The sequence below is a fragment of the Bos mutus genome, chromosome 13 (assembly GCF_027580195.1).
Source record: "Bos mutus isolate GX-2022 chromosome 13, NWIPB_WYAK_1.1, whole genome shotgun sequence".
Classification (NCBI taxonomy): domain Eukaryota; kingdom Metazoa; phylum Chordata; class Mammalia; order Artiodactyla; family Bovidae; genus Bos; species Bos mutus.
In genome coordinates, this window is record NC_091629.1 from 39,618,273 (window position 1) to 39,637,587 (window position 19,315).

General features: G+C 52.7%; 1 protein-coding gene across 1 annotated transcript in view; it reads left to right on the forward strand.

Moving 5' to 3' along the window:
* The window catches only part of TAF4 (TATA-box binding protein associated factor 4), a 64,965-nt gene that overhangs the window by 32,983 nt on the left and 12,667 nt on the right, over positions 1–19,315 (forward strand). The window contains 13 exon segments of the mRNA XM_070381464.1: positions 3,921–4,087; positions 4,975–5,094; positions 7,026–7,145; positions 7,897–8,019; positions 9,736–9,825; positions 10,362–10,604; positions 13,016–13,163; positions 13,512–13,626; positions 14,665–14,834; positions 15,133–15,263; positions 16,089–16,214; positions 17,021–17,077; positions 17,513–17,632. Of these exon segments, the coding sequence (XP_070237565.1) occupies positions 3,921–4,087; positions 4,975–5,094; positions 7,026–7,145; positions 7,897–8,019; positions 9,736–9,825; positions 10,362–10,604; positions 13,016–13,163; positions 13,512–13,626; positions 14,665–14,834; positions 15,133–15,263; positions 16,089–16,214; positions 17,021–17,077; positions 17,513–17,632 (1,730 nt within the window).

Sequence of the window (19,315 nt, forward strand, 5' to 3'; positions counted from 1 at the left end):
GGGTGGTTCAGTTATGCATATATTCATTCATCTAGGTTATCACAAAGTATTGAGCAGGGTTCCCTGCACTGTACCGTAGATCCTTGGCAGATGATCCGTTTGAAAAGATTCATTTATCTGGCTGTACCAGGTCTTAGTTGTAGCCTGTAGGCACTTTTAGTTGTGGCATTTGGGCTCTTTGGGCTTCCCCGGTGGCTCAGTGGTGAAGAATCTGCCTGCCAATGCAGGAGACACAGGTTCGTTCCCTGGGTCAGGAAGATCCCCTGGAGGAGGAAATGGCAACCCACCCAGTATTCTTGCTTGGAGAATCCCCTGGACAGAGAAGCCTGGCTGGCGTGACGGTCCTTGGGGTCGTAGAGAGTCAGACACAACTGAGCACATGTATGTACACATTAGAATTCTGTAGTTTTGGCATACAGACTCTTCAGTTGTGGCATGTGGGGTCTAGTTCCCTGACCAGAAATTGAACCCGGGCCCCCTGCATTGGGAACAGAGAATCTTAGCCACTGGACCACCAGGGAAGTCCCAGTTACCTATTTTATGTGTAGCTGTGTATATATGTTAAACCCAATCTAAATTACCCTTCTCATATGGATGTGAGAGTTGGACTGTGAAGAAATCTGAGCGCCGAAGAATTGATGCTTTTGAACTGTGGTGTTGGAGAAGACTCTTGAGAGTCCCTTGGACTGCAAGGAGATCAAACCAGTCCATTTTGAAGGAGATCAGCCCTGGGATTTCTTTGGAAGGAATAATGCTAAAGCTGAAACTCCAGTACTTTGACCACCTCATGAGAAGAGTTGACTCATTGGAAAAGACTGATGCTGGGAGGGAGTGGGGGCAGGAGGAGAAGGGGACGACAGAGGATGAGATGGCTGGATGGCATCACTGACTCGATGGACGTGAGTTTGAGTGAACTCCGGGAGTTGGTGATGGACAGGGAGGCCTGGCGTGCTGCGATTCATGGGGTCGCAAAGAGTTGGACACAACTGAGCAACTGAACTGAATGATTAGTGAGACTTCCCTGGTGGCTCAGACGGTAAAGCATCTGCCTACAATGCGGGAGACCTAGGATCAATCCCTGGGTCGGGAAGATCTCCTGGAGAAGGGAATGGCAACCCACTCCAGTATTCTTTCTGCACCCCGCCTCCCCCCCGCCCCACCCCCCCGAAAAAAAAGTGGCCCTGCTTATTTAACTTCTATGCAGAGTACATCATGGGAAATGCTGGGCTGGAAGAAGCACAAACTGGAATCAAGATTGCCGGGAGAAATATCAATAACCTCAGGTATGCAGATGACACCACCCTTATGGCAGAAAGTGAAGAGGAACTAAAAAGCCTCTTGGTGAAAGTGAAAGAGGAGAGTGAAAAAGTTGGCTTAAAGCTCAACATTGAGAAAACGAAGATCATGGCATCTGGTCCCATCACTTCATGGGAAATAGATGGGGAAACAGTGGAAACAGTGCCAGACTTTATTTTTTTGGGCTCCAAAATCACTGCAGATGGTGACCGCAGCCATGAAATTAAAAGACGCTTACTCCTTGGAAGGAAAATTATGACCAACCTAGATAGCATATTGAAAAGCAGAGACATTACTTTGCCAACAAAGGTCCGTCTAGTCAAGGCTATGGTTTTTCCAGTGGTCATGTATGGATGTGAGAGTTGGACTATAAGAAAGCTGAGTGCTGAAGAATTGATGCTTTTGAACTGTGGTGTTGGAGAAGACTCTTGAGAGTCCCTTGGACTGCAAGGAGATCCAACCAGTCCATTCTGAAGGAGATCAGTCCTGGGTGTTCATTGGAAGGACTGATGTTGAAGCTGAAACTCCAATACTTCAGCCACCTGATGCGAAGAGTTGACTCATTGGAAAAGACTCTGATGCTGGGAGGGATTGGGGGCAGGAGGAGAAGGGGATGACAGAGGATGAGATGGTTGGATGGCATCACCGACTCGATGGACGTGAGTCTGAGTGAACTCCGGGAGATGGTGATGGACAGGGAGGCCTGGCATGCTGCGATTCATGGGGTCGCAAAGAGTCGGACATGACTGAGCAACTGAACTGAACTGAAGCCCCACCTTCCCCCTTGGTAATGGTGAGTTTACTTTCTAAGTCTCTGAGTCTATTTCTATTTTGTCAATAAGTTCATTTGTATCAATTCTTTAGATTGATTTAGATATTGACATATTGATTTAGATTTATTTGGATTTAGATATACAAGTGATATCATATGATATTTGTCTTTCTCTGACCTACTTCACTTAGTGTGATCATCTCTAGGTCCATCCATATTGCTGCATATGGCGTTATTTTATTCTTTTTCATGGCTGAGTAATATCCCATTGTACATATGTATCACGTCGTCTTTATCCACTCATCTGTCAGTGGATACTTAGGTTGCTTCCTTGTCTTGCCTGTTGTAAATAATGCTGCAGTGAACATTGGGGTGTGTGTATCTTTTCAAAATACAGTTTTCTTCGGATATGTGCTCAGGAGTGGGATAGCAAGCAATACCTAGATCATGTGATAAATTTGTTTTTAGTTGTTTAAGGATCTCTGTTTAGATCTGCCCATTTAAAAATTTTTTGTTTGTTTTTTTGATATTGAGCTGCATGAGCTGTTTGTATACTTTAGAGATTAATCCCTTGTAGGTTGCATCGTTAGGCAGCATTTTCTCCCATTCCATGGGTTGTCTTTTTGTTTTGCTTTTTTCCTTTGCTGCAGCATGGCTCATTTGAAAGGGTTGTCTTGGAGGGTGCTCCCATAATGGGCACACGTACAAGTGGGTCTTCTTGATCGGGAGTTGCAGATGTGACCCTGGGGAAAGGCTGTATTTCCTGATGTGATGATGGGTGTTGAAGGAGCCGGGACCAGCAGCTCCAAAGACGTGTATGTTGGATGGAGCTCCCGTCTGGCTCAGCAAGGAACACCTGTTGTTGTGATGGCTGGCAGGAGGTTCTTGGCCTTGAGGTTTTCAGCTGCCCCTGTGGGGCTTCCTACTCAGTGGGCTCCTTGGGCCACAGCTCTGCCCGGCTGAGTTCTTCCATGGGGTGCCTCGTGCCCACCCTCTGCGAGCCTGGCTTTGGGGCAAGGTGTTCATAGGACTCCCTTTCAGCCCCATCACTAATCCGTCATGGGAAATTGTGTGAAAGTTGTGTTACTGTTTCTAATGGAATCTAGGATGTAATTGGTCCTGGTTTTTGAAGCTAGAATTAATGTCACACTCCCTGCTAGGATTTGGTTTCCAGTGATGTAGCTGGAGCCCCATGAAGGGTGAGTGGTCCTCCGTGTCTTTGTGTCTCTGTCGGGGAGGGGGGTCCCAGGTCACCATGGACACACAAGGGGTCCTGTTCCTGGAAGGAGTGTCTGGGCTTCGGGCACTCCAGGCATGTCCCCAGGCATGTGAGTGGTGGGCAATGCTGTCTCGAGGTCCAGCCTAGTACCCAGGGATGGGGACCTGATGGGAGAAGAGGCCAGGCTGCCTCCCCCAGAGCCAGTGGTGGGCTTGGGAGGTGACCTGCTCCTGGGCAGGGCTCGGGTCTGAGGCTCCAGCTGCGACCTCTCCTGAGACACCTGCAGCCTTGTGCACTTGGCCACTCAGGCAGCCTTGTGGGGAGCACACTTGGCCGTGAGGGCTCTTGCCAGGCCCTGGCTCCCTGGCCTCCTGACCTGCAGGCCGGCGTGGGGTGCTGTGGGGTGGACGGGGTGTGAGGAGCTCTGCTTGCCTGGCTGACGGCTCCTCCTTGAATCGGTGAAAACTCCTCTCATGTCTCTGTCGTCCTGTGCACCGTCTCTGCCGGCAGGTGTGCTCAGAGCTCAGGGACAGGGTTCATAGCGGCTCCCTTTCCTCCTCAGGGCTGTTGGCTCCCCGTGGAGTCGGGCCCTGGGGCGCATTCCTGACACCAGCCCCCTCCCCCGCCTCCCAGGTATGGTCCTCGTGCGGAGCGAGAATGGGCAGCTGCTCATGATCCCTCAGCAGGCCCTGGCTCAGATGCAGGCCCAGGCGCACGCCCAGGCACAGCCGCAGACCACCATGGCGCCGCGCCCGGCCACCCCCACAAGTGCCCCTCCCGTGCAGATCTCCACCGTGCAGGTGAGCACGCGCCCAGCCTGCGGGGGTTGTCGGGTGGGATGGCTCGGCTGCCCTGGGAGGAACTCGGGTCTCCAACCTGCACCCCTTTGCTGCCCACCCTCTGTGGCAGCCCCCCTTCTGTGCCTCCATTTCCTCCTCTGCAAAGTGCAGATCCTGCCACCCTGTAGGGCCATGACGGATAGTTAGGACACTTGAGCGCGGGACCCAGTGAGCCCTGAGCCTCGTTAGCTGTTGTGACCAGGGGGGCGCAGAGGAGCTTTGCAGAACTATGTTAACAGCCCCCCCACCACACACAAATGTGTGAGCCTTGGGGGCTACTTCCCCCCGCCCCACTGCGAGGCTGTGCCTCCTCCTCCCCCAGGCTGTGACAGGAGGACAGGTTCAGTGCCTCGGACTCGCCCCTCCCCCAGGTTCTGCCTCCTGGTGCCTTTCTGCCCCTTCTGAGCTGGTTGACTGGTCAGAGACTAACATGGAGACTAGAGGGGTCCTGACGGCTCTGTTGTCCTGTGACTTCAGCTGCATCCCCTGGAGTTGGTGTCCCTGCGCTGTAGACAGAGGGGCCCCTCCCTGAGCATCTGAAACAGCCCTGAGCAGCTCGCAGGGTCTGTGGAGGTCCGTTCCGTCAGATATTTGTAAGATGTTCACTTTGACTGTTGTGTGATTACAGGAAATCAAAGTGTTGATTTCCCAGATACACGCATCCCTCGAAGACCACGTGGGAGGCTCTGCTAAGGAGTGTGTTACAGTTATATGGTGACAATCAGGGGGCCTCGCGGACTCTGGCGCCTACCTTGGGGGCCCAGGGTGCTCTCTGTGCTGAAGGAAGGACCGTGTGGTGTGCTGCCTCTCACTTCCCTCCTTTTAGGCGACAACTCCTTGTTTTTCAGGCACCCGGGACCCCCATTATTGCACGGCAGGTGACCCCAACGACCATAATCAAGCAGGTGTCTCAGGCCCAGACGACGGTACAGCCTAGTACCGCACTGCAGCGCTCGCCCGGGGTTCAGGTGAGCTGGGGGCTGGGTGGTGCCCACGATGCTGGGGTCAGGGGTAGGGCCTCACAAGTTTGGGTGCTGGATGCCAGGGTTCGGGATTTGGGGCAGGAGATGCTTTGGAATAAAGTGCCTTTTCTCTGCCCACCAGCGCAGGGGAGGCCAGACTTCTCTAAAACTAGAGAGTTTAGCACCAGCCGCACTTCCAGAAGCCTCCCACTGTGCTGGAAGCGCAATTAAAAAAATGCCCCTACTGACACTTGACGGTGCGGTGTCCCTGAGGCAGGAACAGGCTGCAGCGTGCCTGTGTGCTGCACCGAGGAGGGCGTGTCCTCGCTGTGTGTGTGTTAGTGTGTAGTTCTCACAGTGCCCTCCCTGGTGGGTGCCGGCAGCGCGGCGTGGGGGCTTCTGGCCCTGATCCAGCTTGGCCTCCTCACTCGCCTTGGTCTTCCTGCTTGCCCTGACCTTGTCCTCATCTGTCTCTTGGTGCTCGCAGCCGTGACACTGCTTTCAGAGCAGCTGGAGGAGCAGTTGGTCCCAAGTAGACGAGCTCGGTAGTCTCTTCCCGCTACAGGAGCTGCACGGCAGTGGCGCTTCCTGGGGTTGGGAGTCGTCTGACCAAGTTCAGCTTGGTTGGAGTGTCTTGAGCTTCAGTTGTAGAGAGAAGAGCCTTTTCTGAGAAGGTAGTGAAGTTCATTGTGAGCTTTTGCACCAGGCTTATCAGAACAGGTTCTGTCTGCCATCTCAGTATTAATCCAGGTGGAAGGTGTTTTTATGGGGCTAGTGGGAGCACGTGTGAGGGGAGCATTTTGATGGAAATGAAAACCTCCAAGAACTGGATGTGCCCTGGTTGTTTCTGATTGTCCAGAAGCAGCTCTGCTATGCCTACTGGTTGGTTCCTTCCCTTTTCTTTCTGAAGTTTTTTATTTGCTACTTTCTTATTACAAAAGTAATAAGTGCTTAATGTTACAAGTGAAAGAAAACATCAGTGATAAAGAAAGCCCACCATCTCTTCTGACTGACGTTTCTCCTGGGAAACCAGTGTTTACAGCTTGAGGTTGCAGATAGCTGTCTGCCCAGGGCCCCCCTGTCCCTTTGCCCCCCCATGAGCAGCGCTATCGGAGCACCTCCTGGAGCAGGCAGGCACCGGGACCTGCTTTGCTGAGAGCAGCCGCATGCGAGTCATGCTCAGGGTTATACTGCCCCCTGCCTTCCAAAGTCATAAGAAAGTTTGAGAAATTGGAGAAGTCTAGACTTTTACATTGGAAGAGTGCTAATTTACGATAGAGAAGCAGTGGACATTTGCACGATTGCTCACATGGGATTAGAACTCGCGAGAGTTTGACGAGCCCAGTTGTTGTTTGGTGTCTAGTTGTTCGTTTGTTTAAATGTATTTGTTGAACAAAGTCACCCCTCCCTCTCAGCACCGACTACATGGGGCCCCTGCCTGGTCAAAAACCATTTCCAGAGCGTTTCTGGATGTGACTCGCTTTGGGAGAGCAGAGAAGGGTGTTTTGGCAGCGGAGGGGAGCCCGGGACCCCAGTGAGTCCCAGTGCTGCCCTGGGACATACTGGCTCTCTTATCACCAGCCTCCCTGCACGAGCCAGGGGATGAGCTTTTCAGTTTCTCTGTTTTCCTATTTTTTCCTTTTAACTTCTGAAATGTGATCTGGGTTGTTGTGAAAAGCTACTTGTCCTGGCCTCACTGGGACACTCTGGATTGGCTCCTGACGGCCAGGTTCCTTCTGGCCGCGGCTTTGCTTCTGTCAGTTTTTGCTGCAGGTGTGAAGGCCTGCTTCCTTGGTGCTCAGGATGGCAGCTCTCGGGGTCACGGTCAGCCATGGGGCTGAAACGGTCCCTCAAGGTCGCGGGTCCTGTGGGGCCTGCCCCGTTGCAGGGAGTCTCACGAAGGCCATCTGTTTACCTCATGCTTTGGATTCTCGTAGCCTCAACTTGTTTTGGGTGGCACTGCTCAGACAACCTCACTTGGGACAGCGACAGCTGTTCAGACGGCGACACCTCAGCGGACGGTCCCAGGGGCCACCACCACCTCGACAGCTGCCACGGTGAGAGCCACCTCTCGGGAGCCACGGGGCTGTGTGTTGAGGTCATGCTGCCCCAGCGTGCACGTGGGGAGCCCTTGGAGTCTCCATGGCCCCGTACGTGACGGGGTCTGAGGGCAGTGGCCTCTGCAGGGCCGCAGGAAGGGCCCAGCATCCTGCATCAGGCTTTCGGGCTGTGGGAATGTCTGTGTGATGAAGCCCAGACCAGCTGCATCCAGGGATGACGGGGCCTGCACAGCAGTTGTAGCCTGCCACAGCAGTGGCGGCGTCCTCCTCAAGTTTATTTCCAGCGATTTTCCTACATGCGGATGAATGTTTAAACCAGTGGGATTGTGCTCTGTTTGTGATTTAAAACTTTTTCATGCTTCTTTGCTGAGTGTTTTTCAGCATCTTTTTTAGTAGCTGTGTCATGATTCTGTTCCTTTTATTGTGCACTTAGGTATCGGTTTTTCTTTACCTTAAGAAACATCACGGTGAATGTCTTGTAGATTGTCTTTTTGCATTTATCAGTTACATTTCTCAAAGAGTTGCTCGGCTGAGTGAGCTGTGAATTTGATCTGTGCCTTGGGAGCACATGTTTTGGCTTATACTCCCATCATCAGGCGATGAGAGTAACTGCATTTTCCCGAAAGACATTTTAGAGAAGAAATACACATTTCTTGTATGATACACAGCATCTTAGTTAGACCAAAGGCTATGATAACAGTCTGCTTTGTAAGAGTTTTTCACTTATACCTTCTTAATTTCTATCCAGGAAACTATGGAAAACGTGAAGAAATGTAAAAATTTTTTATCTACGTTAATAAAACTGGCTTCGTCTGGTAAACAGTCTACAGAGACGGCTGCTAACGTGAAAGAACTGGTACAGAATCTGCTGGTAAGAGTCCACACGCCGGCCCCTGCCTTAGAGCGCAGTACTTGGCTATGCCAGCCCGCACGCCGGCCCCTGCCTTAGAGCACAGTACTTGGCTACCGGGGGTGGCGGCTGCAGTCTACCGGGGTGGGGGCGGCGGCTGCAGTCTGGGCCCCTCTCCCCTTGCCCTGACGCTCTCACCCCTGGCTTCTCGGAGCCTCGCAGCTGGACAGCTCTCCCAGCATCTCCTTTTCCACATCAGTCGCTTGGCATGCTGGCCACACAGGACTGATATGAATTCACCAAAGAGATGGTGGGTGTTTTAAGGGCTTTCCCTCTCATTCCTCCACGTCTTCCACGGAGGATTTTGAGTGACACGGAAGTGGAAGGGAGAGTGACGAGCCCTTGCGGGCCAGCTGAAGGCTTCATAGGCCCTGAGTTCTTACCTACCTGGCTTTCCGTCTACTGTGCCGTGTTGCTGCCACAGACCCTCTCCAGTCTCTAGGTATCAAGCCCCGATTCCTGGACATAACCTGGGAACCTGGGGATCCTCGCAGCCCCCAGGCTTCTGGAAGCTGAGTCCAGTGTCACCTGCAGGGCTTGGTCGGTCGTCAGGTTCACTTCTGGCTGTTGCCTCTGTGTCGCTGTTAGCCTGGGGTCCCCTGCTTCCCGCTCTTTCCTTGCTCTCAGTTTCTTTGTCCAGGAAGCCTGGTGGTTTAGCACACGGGCTGATGGCCATTTCTTTCCTGCTGCTGCTGGGTTTGTCAGCGCTGACCCTCCGCTTGCAGCCTCTCTTCCATGCCACGGGCTGTAGCTGGAGGGGAGCTGCCCCTGTGCTGGACACGTGGGTTTGGGGCTGGAAAGGAGTGAAGTTGCGCTCTCACAGCAGAAATGATCACTTCAGACGCGCCTTAAATATTTTCAGGAAACTAAGAGATTGAAAAACAGTCTCACCTGAGAGGAACAAGAACTCCCAGGTTTTTTTGTTTCAGTTACAGTTTACCTTTTAATGAACATTTGTAGTAAAATACACGCTGTTCTTTCTTCCCACGGCCCCTTGTCTGCAGCCCCTCCTGGGACTGGAAGCACAGGCTCATCTCACCATCTCTCTCACTTCCCAGAAGAGCCCAGCGCTATCCCCCTGTGCTGTGCCCTTCTCAGGGTTCTGGGACCCCCGTCCTGCCCTCTTTGCAGCCCTGACTGCTCCCTCCTTGACTTGGGGCCAGCAGCCCCGGGCTTGGAGGCCGGTGGGAGGTGACCCCACGTGAGAGGGTGCAGGTAGGCACCTTGTCTCATAGGACTCCTGGGTGTGGGCAGAGCCAGCTGGGTCAGTGCTCACGCCTCCAGGGCACCTGTGCTGCCCCGTCCCTGCCCACCTCTGGTCCTCCCGGGCTCATGCCCGCTTGCTGTGGCCCCTCTCATCTGGGCATGTGCTTCTCTCTGTGGCACCCCAGCTGCTCTGGGGTCTCAGTGTAGCTGTGGTTTCTCCAGGGAAGGGTGTCCCTGGCCTGCCTTACCTTCTGACTTGGTCTCAAGGGTACTTTTAGGCTTGTCTTTCTCCTGGCAGAATGCCTGATGTGCGGTGGTAGTAAGAAAGTTGAGGAGAGGTACAGTGAGCCCACAGCCTGGAGGGAGGAATAACTGTTTGTAAAACTCGAGACCTGGAGAAATACTGAATAAAGATACATGTGTGCAGACTTGTATTCACAGAGGAATTTTAATGTGAATTTTGTCTTTAAGGATGGAAAAATCGAAGCAGAAGATTTCACTAGTAGGTTATACCGAGAACTTAACTCTTCACCTCAACCTTACCTTGTGCCTTTCCTGAAGGTAATCCGAAGCCCTCTGCGAGCGCCCAGTGTTGGCTGGGGCGGGGCGGGCTCCTCTGGGGAGGGTGGACTTGCCGGTTGTCACCGGTGCATTTGCAGCTTTCAAGCCCCTGAGACAGACTGTTAAGTGTTCTCTTTGGAGGCTTTGCTGTAAGTTTCGAGACCCCCACTGCTGGGACCACAGTGTCGTGTTGCACCTGAGGATCCAGAAGGGCCCTGTCCCCTTAGAGGGTGGCCCGTGTGCCCAAGGCTGAAGGGGCCGTACTGCTGGGAGGCAGGTGTCACTCAGACGCCTCTGCTGCCCTAATGCGCTTTAACCGCCTGTCAGAAATGCCACTTCTGGTTGGTGTTTAAATGTTTCCAGCCAGTTCTCACTGAGGGTGACCCTGCCCAGCGGCAGTGACAGTGTGGGGTGCTGACACTTGGGTCCCTTGAAGCCCCACACCGACGCTGGGGCGTATTCTCAGGGTCATGTGTTTTTGGGTCAGAAGAAGGGGTAGTGCTGCCAGCCGACCCCATGTCTGTCTTTCCGCCCAGAGGAGCTTGCCCGCTTTGAGACAGCTGACCCCCGACTCCGCGGCCTTCATCCAGCAGAGCCAGCAGCAGCCACCGGCCTCACAGGCCACCACTGCACTTACCGCCGTGGTGCTCAGTGGCTCGGTCCAGCGCACGGCCGGGAAGACGGCGGCCACCGTGACCAGCGCCCTCCAGCCCCCTGTCATCAGCCTCACGCAGCCCACGCAGGTGGGCGTCGGCAAGCAGGGGCAGCCCACACCGCTGGTATGAAGGCCGAGCCTTGCCCTGCTCCCCACCTGCCCACCTGCCTGTGGCCCAGAGAAACTGGCAGGGGGAGTTTGGGGTGTTAAGTCCTGAGTAGTGAACTGTCAGGTTGAGATGAGGGCCCTGCAGGTTCGTAGTTTATTTCTCAGTAAAGCAAAGTAAGCCTGTCGGCTTCTACCCTCAGGCACGTCCATTACCTGTACGACGGTTCAGAGTGTCCCTGGGTTAAGTGGACACAGCGTGTGTGTGGTGCATCTCAGCCGGGCGTTGTCTTCAATCAGGAGCCACGGCCCAAACACATGGAACCAACGCAAGTGCTGAGCGTTGGGCACGTCAGTTTTCATGGCTTAGGACCCAGCTCTGCAGCCGTGGTTCGGGGCCTTGAGCTTCCCAGGTGTGCAGCTGCTGATGGTGGATTGGCACTGATCTGGGTGGTGTGGTGTGGTTCCGATCCAGGTTCTGGTTGTGCAGCTGTGGAGAAGGCATCTCTGCTGGAAAGAGTGAGGTTTGAACCTGCTCCAGCAGGCAGGTGGAGTTCGCCAAGCATAGAAAGGCAGTTGCTGTTTTTTTTTTCCCCTCTAATTTCAAAGGGGTTTTGTTCCTAAGTTGCGTGTGTGTGCTCAGTCGTGTCCAACTCGTGACCCCATGGACTGTAGCCCTCCAGGCTGCTCTGTCGATGGGGATTTCTGGGCAAGAATACTGGAGTGGGTTGCCATTTACTTCTCTAGGGGATCTTCCTGACCTAGGGATTGAACCTGTGTCTCCTGGGCTGAAGACAGATTCTTTACCGCTGAGTCACCTGGGAAGGTCCTTTGTTCCTGCTGCTGTTTATCAGTTGCTCAGTGGTATCCAACTCTTTGCCACTCCATGCACTGCTGCATGCCAGGCTTCTCTGTCCTTCAGCATCTCCCAGAGCTTGCTCAAATTCATGTCCATCGAGTCAGTGATGCCATTCAACCATCTCGTCCTCTGTTGTCCCCTTCTTCTGCCTTCAACCTTTCCCAGCATCAGGGTCTTTTCCACTGAGTCGTCTCTTCACATCAGGTAGCCATAGTATTGGAGCTTCAGCTTCAGCATCAGTCCTTCCAATGAATATTCAGGAGTGATTTCCTTTAGGATCGACTGATTTGATCTCCTTGCAGTCCAGGGAACTCTCAAGAGTCTTCTCCAATACCACAGTTCAAAAGCATCAATTCTTCGGCGCTCAGCCTTCTTTATGGTCCAACTCTCACATCCGTACACGACTCCTGGAAAAACTAGCTTTGACTATATGGACCTTTGTCGGCAAAGTGTGATGTCTTTGTTTTTTAATACATTGTCTAGGTTTGTCATAGATTTTTTTCCCGAGGAACAAGCGTCTTTTCATTTCATGGCTGTCATCATTGTCTGCGGTGATTTTGGAGCCCAAGAAAAGAAAATGTGGCACTTTCCCCCCATCTATTGGCCACGAAGTGATGGGACCATATGCCATGATCTTAGATTTTTTGAATGTTCCTATAGACAGTTAAGAAATTTAATCAAACAATGCAGGTCTTTGTGTTACTTTCGTAGGTTGTAGAGTATGTATTTTATGATAACGCCCAAGTGATACTCAGGTGGTCATCAGAGTCATGAGGGGAGTGCTGGTCTCTCACCTGCTCAAGTTGAAATCTGTGTTTATTTCTGCCTTCATTGGTGGTGACGAAGATGGGCTCCACAGAGATGGAGAAGTGTCTGCTGGCCACGGCTGGGGCCAGTGTGCCTTGAGCCAGTGTGCCAGTGTGAGGGCAGGGCTCCCTGCGCCCCTCCCCAAGGGTAGGGCTCTGCCTTGGTCCTGCTTCATTGCAGCAGAAGGACGAGACACAGAGTCAGGCCCTGCGATCATCGCCTGCTGTCCCTGAAGCCTGTGGGGACAGGAAACCCTGAGGCTTTTCCCTGAGCTTGTGCCAGAACATGGCCTGAACCTCCGGGGGCCATCGTGCATCTGTTCTTCCGGACGGCATGAATTTCCACAGGATTTATTGCAGAGAGAACGTGGTCTAGGGCACCCCCCCAGCCCCCTCCTCGAGTGCCTGTAGCACAGGGCAGGCCCCCAGGTGACTGTTGTAAAACTCAGAAACTGGGTTTTGAGCATCTGGCCTGAGGCTGTGGTGGGTGTGAGGTGGCCCTGGCACCCATGCTGGCATCTGGGGAGAAGCCGCTTGTTCCTGCTGGTTCAGGAGCTCTCTGGACCCTGTCCCTGGGTGCTGACCTCAGGGCCCCATGTGCGGCTCTGCTCCAGGAGCTCGAGGTCGTGTGGAGGCACTAGACCTGGGGCACCATCCAGCCTGCCCGGTCCTTTGGGGTGGCTTGGACCCTGCCCTGGGGACGGGTGCCAGCAGCCCCTTTCGGGGTGGGGGTGTGTGCTCATGCGCCCCACGGGCTCTCCCCAGGTGATCCAGCCGCCGCCCAAGCCTGGGGCGCTGATCCGGCCGCCGCAGGTGACACTGACGCAGACGCCCATGGTTGCGCTCCGGCAGCCCCACAACCGCATCGTGCTCACCACGCCCCAGCAGATCCAGCTGAACCAGCTGCAGCCAGGTGAGTGCCTGACCCTGTCCACGTGGTCCTCGTCACTGTGGGACTCATAGCTCAAGCTTGGCTGCTTCACTGTGCCCTTCAGTCCCCACCCTGGCAGCATGGTTTTTAGAGGACTGGATTCCTTACCAGCAGTCATTCTTACACCTCAGAAAGTTTGATGAAATGCAGGAAAATAAGCACTTGAGAGAGGCTGCCTGCACTTTTACTCTAGTTTAGAGTTAGTAACGTGGTGTTTCTTACTGTTTAGGAATCTTCCTCGTGGCGGGTTGTGGGTAACGGCCTCCCTCGGCCCACCCAGCCCTGGCACGAGTCTGTGCAGGGGGTACACCCTTGTCTCTTGCTCTGCAGTCCCTGTGGTGAAACCTGCTGTGTTACCTGGAACCAAAGCTCTTTCTACTGTCTCCGCACAAGCTGCTGCTGCACAGAAAAATAAACTCAAGGAGCCTGGGGGAGGCTCGTTTCGGTAAGGAGTGTGTACAAGAGGCGCCAGAGGGAAGGCCACGTGGGTGCCGGCCTGTGCCTAGGAGCGAGCGCTCCTTGGCACCTTTTGACGCTGCATCCCCTCCACGCTCAGCTCTGATCTCCATGTGTGTGTTTTCCCACTAAGCAACTCAGGGAGGTTTGCTGCAGACACAGGGTGGGAAGGCAAGCCAGCTGACTCTGTGCAAGCTGGCAGGAGGTTTGTTTCTGAGATATGATGGCTCAGCCTTCTGAGTGCATCATGGTCCTCATAGAGGACGCGTCCCATGTCCTTCCATCAGTTTCAGAGCCTTTAGAGGTTCTGTGCTCTGGTCTCTTGACGGGCAGCTGGTCTGAGTGTTGCCCTAGGAATGGCTGCGGTATCTCCTCTGGTTTCAGTCCAGAGGTAGTGAAGTGTGCACATGTTGGGGGCCCGTTGGTCCTTCCCTTCACAGATGCTCCGGCCCCAAAACGGTTTAGGGAGCAGGCCTGGTGTTGGCAGCACTGGGAGCCTTCGGGGCCCACATCAGAGCTGGGCTCCAGGCAGGGCGAGGAGGTGGGGGCCGGGCAGGGTGGGAAGGATGCTCATGAGGGTGAGGGAGGTTGTGGAGGTGGGAGACACGTCCACCGGCGGGTCAGAGAGGAAAGAAACGAGGGCTCCCAGAGGCCACGATTCCTTCTGCAGGTGAGGGAGCCAGATATGCAGAGCAAGTCAACCAGATGGGCCTGGTGGGGTTGAGTCCTGGCTGAACACTCAGGTGACAGCTCTGGGAAAGCCATGACTGGGGCTGCCTGCCTACCCTGGGGGCCTGGGACCAGTGACACACAATGGCAGCAGCATGCCCAGTGCCCAGGTCTTGTTGTCTAGAACCAATTCTTCCACAGTGACCAGATGCTTTGCGAGGCTGCAGGTTCCAGGTGAGGGTCAGGAGGATGCAGGATAAGTTAGTGCCTTTCCAGTGGTTAGAAAGCCCTGCTTGAGGGTCAGAGTTCGCAGAGTTTTACCCCTCATTGAGTTAGAGTCGCCTCTTGTTTCCTGAAGGGATGATGATGACATCAATGATGTAGCGTCCATGGCTGGAGTGAACCTGTCAGAAGAAAGCGCGAGGATATTGGCCACAAACTCTGAGTTGGTGGGCACCCTGACAAGGTCCTGCAAAGACGAGACCTTCCTACTCCCAGCACCTCTGCAGAGAAGGATATTAGAAATAGGTACAGCCCTGGGATGTTGGGCCCTCCATGTGGGCTTGGCGTGGACCACAGCTGCATGCTCAGTGTGGAACTGTCCTGGGCTGGGGGACACACCTTGTTCCTGGTCACCTGTTTTGCCAGGACTGTGCTTTCCATGGGGTTGACAGTGGTGGTCTCAGGGAAGCAGGTGTAGACCCCCTCCCCTGCGGGCCTGCCTGGGGTGCCCTCGGGTCGCACAAAGCCATAACCAGTGAATAAGAGGAAGACAGTGAAGGGAAGAACAGAGCTCCAGTGATGGTAAAGTGCTGCCTGTCCCCAGGGAAGAAACACGGCATCACGGAGTTGCACCCAGACGTGGTGAGTTATGTGTCACATGCCACGCAGCAGAGGCTGCAGAACTTGGTGGAGAAGATATCGGAGACGGCCCAGCAGAAGAACTTCTCTTACAAGGTAACTGCCATTTCCCTGGGGGACACTCCCTGTCGTCCCTCCCTGGGGGAAGGTGCAGAGGTAGGCAGCCACGTGTCTAGCCTGTTTGGAGTTTTCCCAGAACTGGATTTGGGGAAGAGGCTATTGCTTTCAGCCCCATGGCGCCCTTGGGTGCCGTCCGCCTGGCTGGGGAGCAGGATCCCGAGGGGACCTGGCCTCTGGGTTAAGAGCTGATCTGCTGGTCCAGGCAGGGGCCTCTTCAGCTCTGCAGTGGGTGGAGTCTTCCTACCCATTCTCCCCACTCCCCTGGAGTCCTTGCACCTGAGGCCCCAGCTGTCCCTGCAGACCCGAGGGGGTCCTGCCCTCCTGTGACTTGGAGCAGCACTCCGTTTTGTTCTGTGGAGGGCCTCTTTCAGGGCACCGTGGAGCAGCCAGGTGCTTGCCCAGCCCTACCAGGCACTGCCTTCAGAGCAGCATTTGGAATAAAAGCATGTAGCCGTTTGCTTAAAAAAAAAGTTTTTTTATGTTGCTATAAAACTTTTAGCTGTCACTTAAAAAAAAATCAAATGATGTTCAGTCCTGGATTTTGGCACCAAAAAAAAAAAAAAATCAAGTGATGCTAAAGTGTATAAAATGGAAACTTCCCCGTGAGCCCCAAGGAGACTCACCTGCGACGGCATGTGAGCGTCCAGAGCACTTATCAGATGTGGAGCTGGGAGGTGGAGGGGGGACGTTGGAGTCTGCGCACTAGCCTGGGGATTGGGCTGAGGGAGGCCGGAAGCGGTACGCCGACTGTCTGGCTGGGCTCCCAAGTTTATCACAAACAGTGTTTTCACTTTTTTGTAGGATGATGACAGATACGAACAGGCAAGTGATGTCCGGGCTCAGCTCAAATTTTTTGAACAGCTTGATCAAATTGAAAAACAGAGAAAAGACGAACAGGAAAGAGAGATCTTAATGCGGGCAGCAAAGGCAAGTGCTTGTGGGTCACTCAGCTTTCCCATCTCCATCTGAGTGCTCACACACAGGCTCTGGGTGTCTGGGAGCCGGAGTGCTCACATACACACTCAGGGTGTCCGGGAGCCGGAGCGCTCACGTACATGCTCGGGGTGTCCGGGAGCCGGAGTGCTCACACACACGTTCGGGGTGTCCAGTAGCCTGAGCGCTCACACACACACTCTGGGTGTCTGGGAGTCGGAGTGCTCACACACACGTTCGGGGTGTCCAGTAGCCCAAGCGCTCACACACACGCTCGGGGTGTCTGGGAGCCAGAGTGCTCACACACACATTCGGGGTGTCCAGGAGCTGCAGCGCTCACACACACGTTTGGGGTGTCCAGGAGCCCGAGCACTCATACACATACTTGGGGTGTCCAGGAGCCCGAGCAGTATTTGGGGGTGACCTCATGACACGGTGCATGGGGCGGGGAGCATTCGAACAGCAGCGGTTACTCACTGTGGGCAGGTCCCTAGCTGAGCGGAGCCCTGTGGGCTGCCTGCACGCACATCCTTGTGTCATATCACATCAGATTCTGCAGTTGGCAGACCTGCCACAGGCCACACCATGGTTCTTCTGTCCAAGTGGTATTGATTTTCTCAAAAATGTTTGTTTTTTGTGATGATAAATTTTCATCTTTTGGCTAGAAGCATTTAAAAAATTTGATGTTTTCTGTTGTAAGACTTAGATTTTGTTATGTCACAAATAAGGTAACGTGTTTGTCGGATGAGAAATGTTTAGGTCATAACTTATTTTTCTTTTTTACCTGTTTGAAAAAATAGTCTCGATCCAGACAAGAAGATCCAGAACAGTTAAGGTTGAAACAGAAGGCAAAGGAGGTAAGCTTTTCTAGTCCAAGAACCTGCACGGCACACTGGAAAGTGTGTGTGTTCAGCCTGAGCGCTGATGGGTGAGAGAGGCTGAGGAAGTGATGGTGTGCCTGCAGTGGCCTCCACGTAGCGGCCAACACCTCTCCAGGTGTTTGCCTGTGCAAACCGTTTGTGTCCTGCTTTTACATTTCATGGTAATTTCTCATTTGGGGCATCTGATCTCCGTACTCTCAAAATTTGCTCATGTTTTCTGAGCTTTAAAAAAATGTTTTTATTATTGCTTTACTACTTTTATGATTGTAAACTATACTTCCTGTTTAAAAAAAAAGTCAAACTAAAAGTTTAGAAAAATTTGGAAAACCCTTTGGTGTCTGTGTATTACTTTTGTAGTAAGAAAAAAAAGATGCATGAAATGACAGTCTCTGTTTGCTTTTCAAAACAAAGATGCAGCAACAAGAACTGGCACAGATGAGGCAGCGAGATGCCAACCTCACAGCACTAGCCGCCATCGGGCCCCGGAAAAAGAGGAAAGTGGACTCCCCGGGACCGGGATCGGGACCAGAGGTACCGCTCGGATGCAGGGACAGGGGCTGGAGGGCCTCGGGCGTCGGCCTCCCGCTCACCCTCCAGGGAGTCGGGCTTTCGCACCATTTACATGTTGTCTCACCGCCCTCAGAATACGTTTTACATTCGATGCTTTATATCAAATCAACCTATTTGTGGATGTCACTTGAGCCATCCCTTTGCAGGAGGAGGTTTGATCTCTGTAGCTTATACAGTGAGGTTTAGGCTGACTTTGGAGGCCATGCGGGGCATTCAGTCAGCAGAGTGACCTTCCTTGAGGTGACTGTCCTCATTGAGTGTGGACATGAGGTGAGCCCAGATCCCAGCACAAGGAAAGCTGTGGCCTGGTTCTACTTGTCCACATTTTGTTAGTTCCCTGTTGTGCTTGCTCTTGTATCTTTATATATAATTACAAATCCTCCTTTAAAGTATCGTGATTTTTTTTCTTTAAACTGCCAGTTGTGAATCTCAGGGAGAAAGAGAACATTGTCTTTTATATTTCCTTGCTGATTTGCCATTTCTGATGTTTTGTGCCCCTCCCTGAGCTCCGGGTCTCCATCGGCAGGATTGCTCTTGGGCTCGAAGGACAGCATTTAGGGTTGCTGGTAGTGCAGTCTACGTGGTGATGGGGTCTTTTCAGCTTTTGTTTACTCGAAAGTGGTTGAATTTCCTCCTCAAAATTTTGAATGAAATTTTCCCTGAGTAGTCACAGTTTTTTTCTTTCAGCTCTGTTTTTTCTAAAGTTAATTTCTGTCACCTTCTTGAATAGGCCAAGCAAATCCAGATACGTATAACTAAATTTAATAGAATGACAGACGAACAGGGAAAGCGATTCTAAGAATTTTAGCTACTTTACATTTCCCTATCTCCTGAGGCCTAGTTTAGTGCTGGTCTCTCTCTCTTTTCTGAGGGAGCTCCTATTCTCATTTAGTCGTGTTGTCTTGCTCCAGCTCGCAAAGAAGATGGGAGGTGTTCCAGTGTGCTCTGCAGAATTACAGAGCTCCTGTTCTTTCTTAGAGCTGAACACAGCCATGAACGTGTGACCGTCTGCACCCTGAAGGAAGTTGTTGCGTAGTATTCAGGGCTCCACTGTGATGTTGATCCTTGTTTCCTGTTAGTCATGAGTTTCAAGATGACTGTCTTGCTTCTTAGGAGTTTGTCGTCTTTGTTTGTTTAGACTTGGTTCTCTTGACCTCTGCTGGGGCTTCTCTGAGCTTCTTCGGTTGGTAGGTCACGGTTTCTCCTCAAATTTGCAGCACTTTTGCCTTTACTTCCTCAAACCTTTCTCTGTTTCAGTCTTTTCCTGTGGGGTTTCCCAGGTATACCTCTGTTAGTTCTCTTGATATTGCCCTGTGGGTCTCTTGAGTCTGTACCTGTTTTTCTGTAATCACTTTCTTTGTTCGAGACTGGATAATCTCTACTGATCTATCTTCAGATTCTCTATCATCTTGCTTGTCCAGTGAAGTTTTCCTTTGTTGACATATTTGCAGCTCTGGGATTTCTGCCTAGGTCTTTTTTTTTTTTTTTTTTTTAATCATTGCTAATTCTTTGCTGAGATTTCCCTGTCTGCTCCTTATTGAAGCCAGATTTTCCCATCATTCTTGGAACCTCTTTGTAAAAGCTGCTCTGATGGTTTGTCAAATCCAACATCTGGGTCATCTTGACTCAATCTCTGTTGACTGC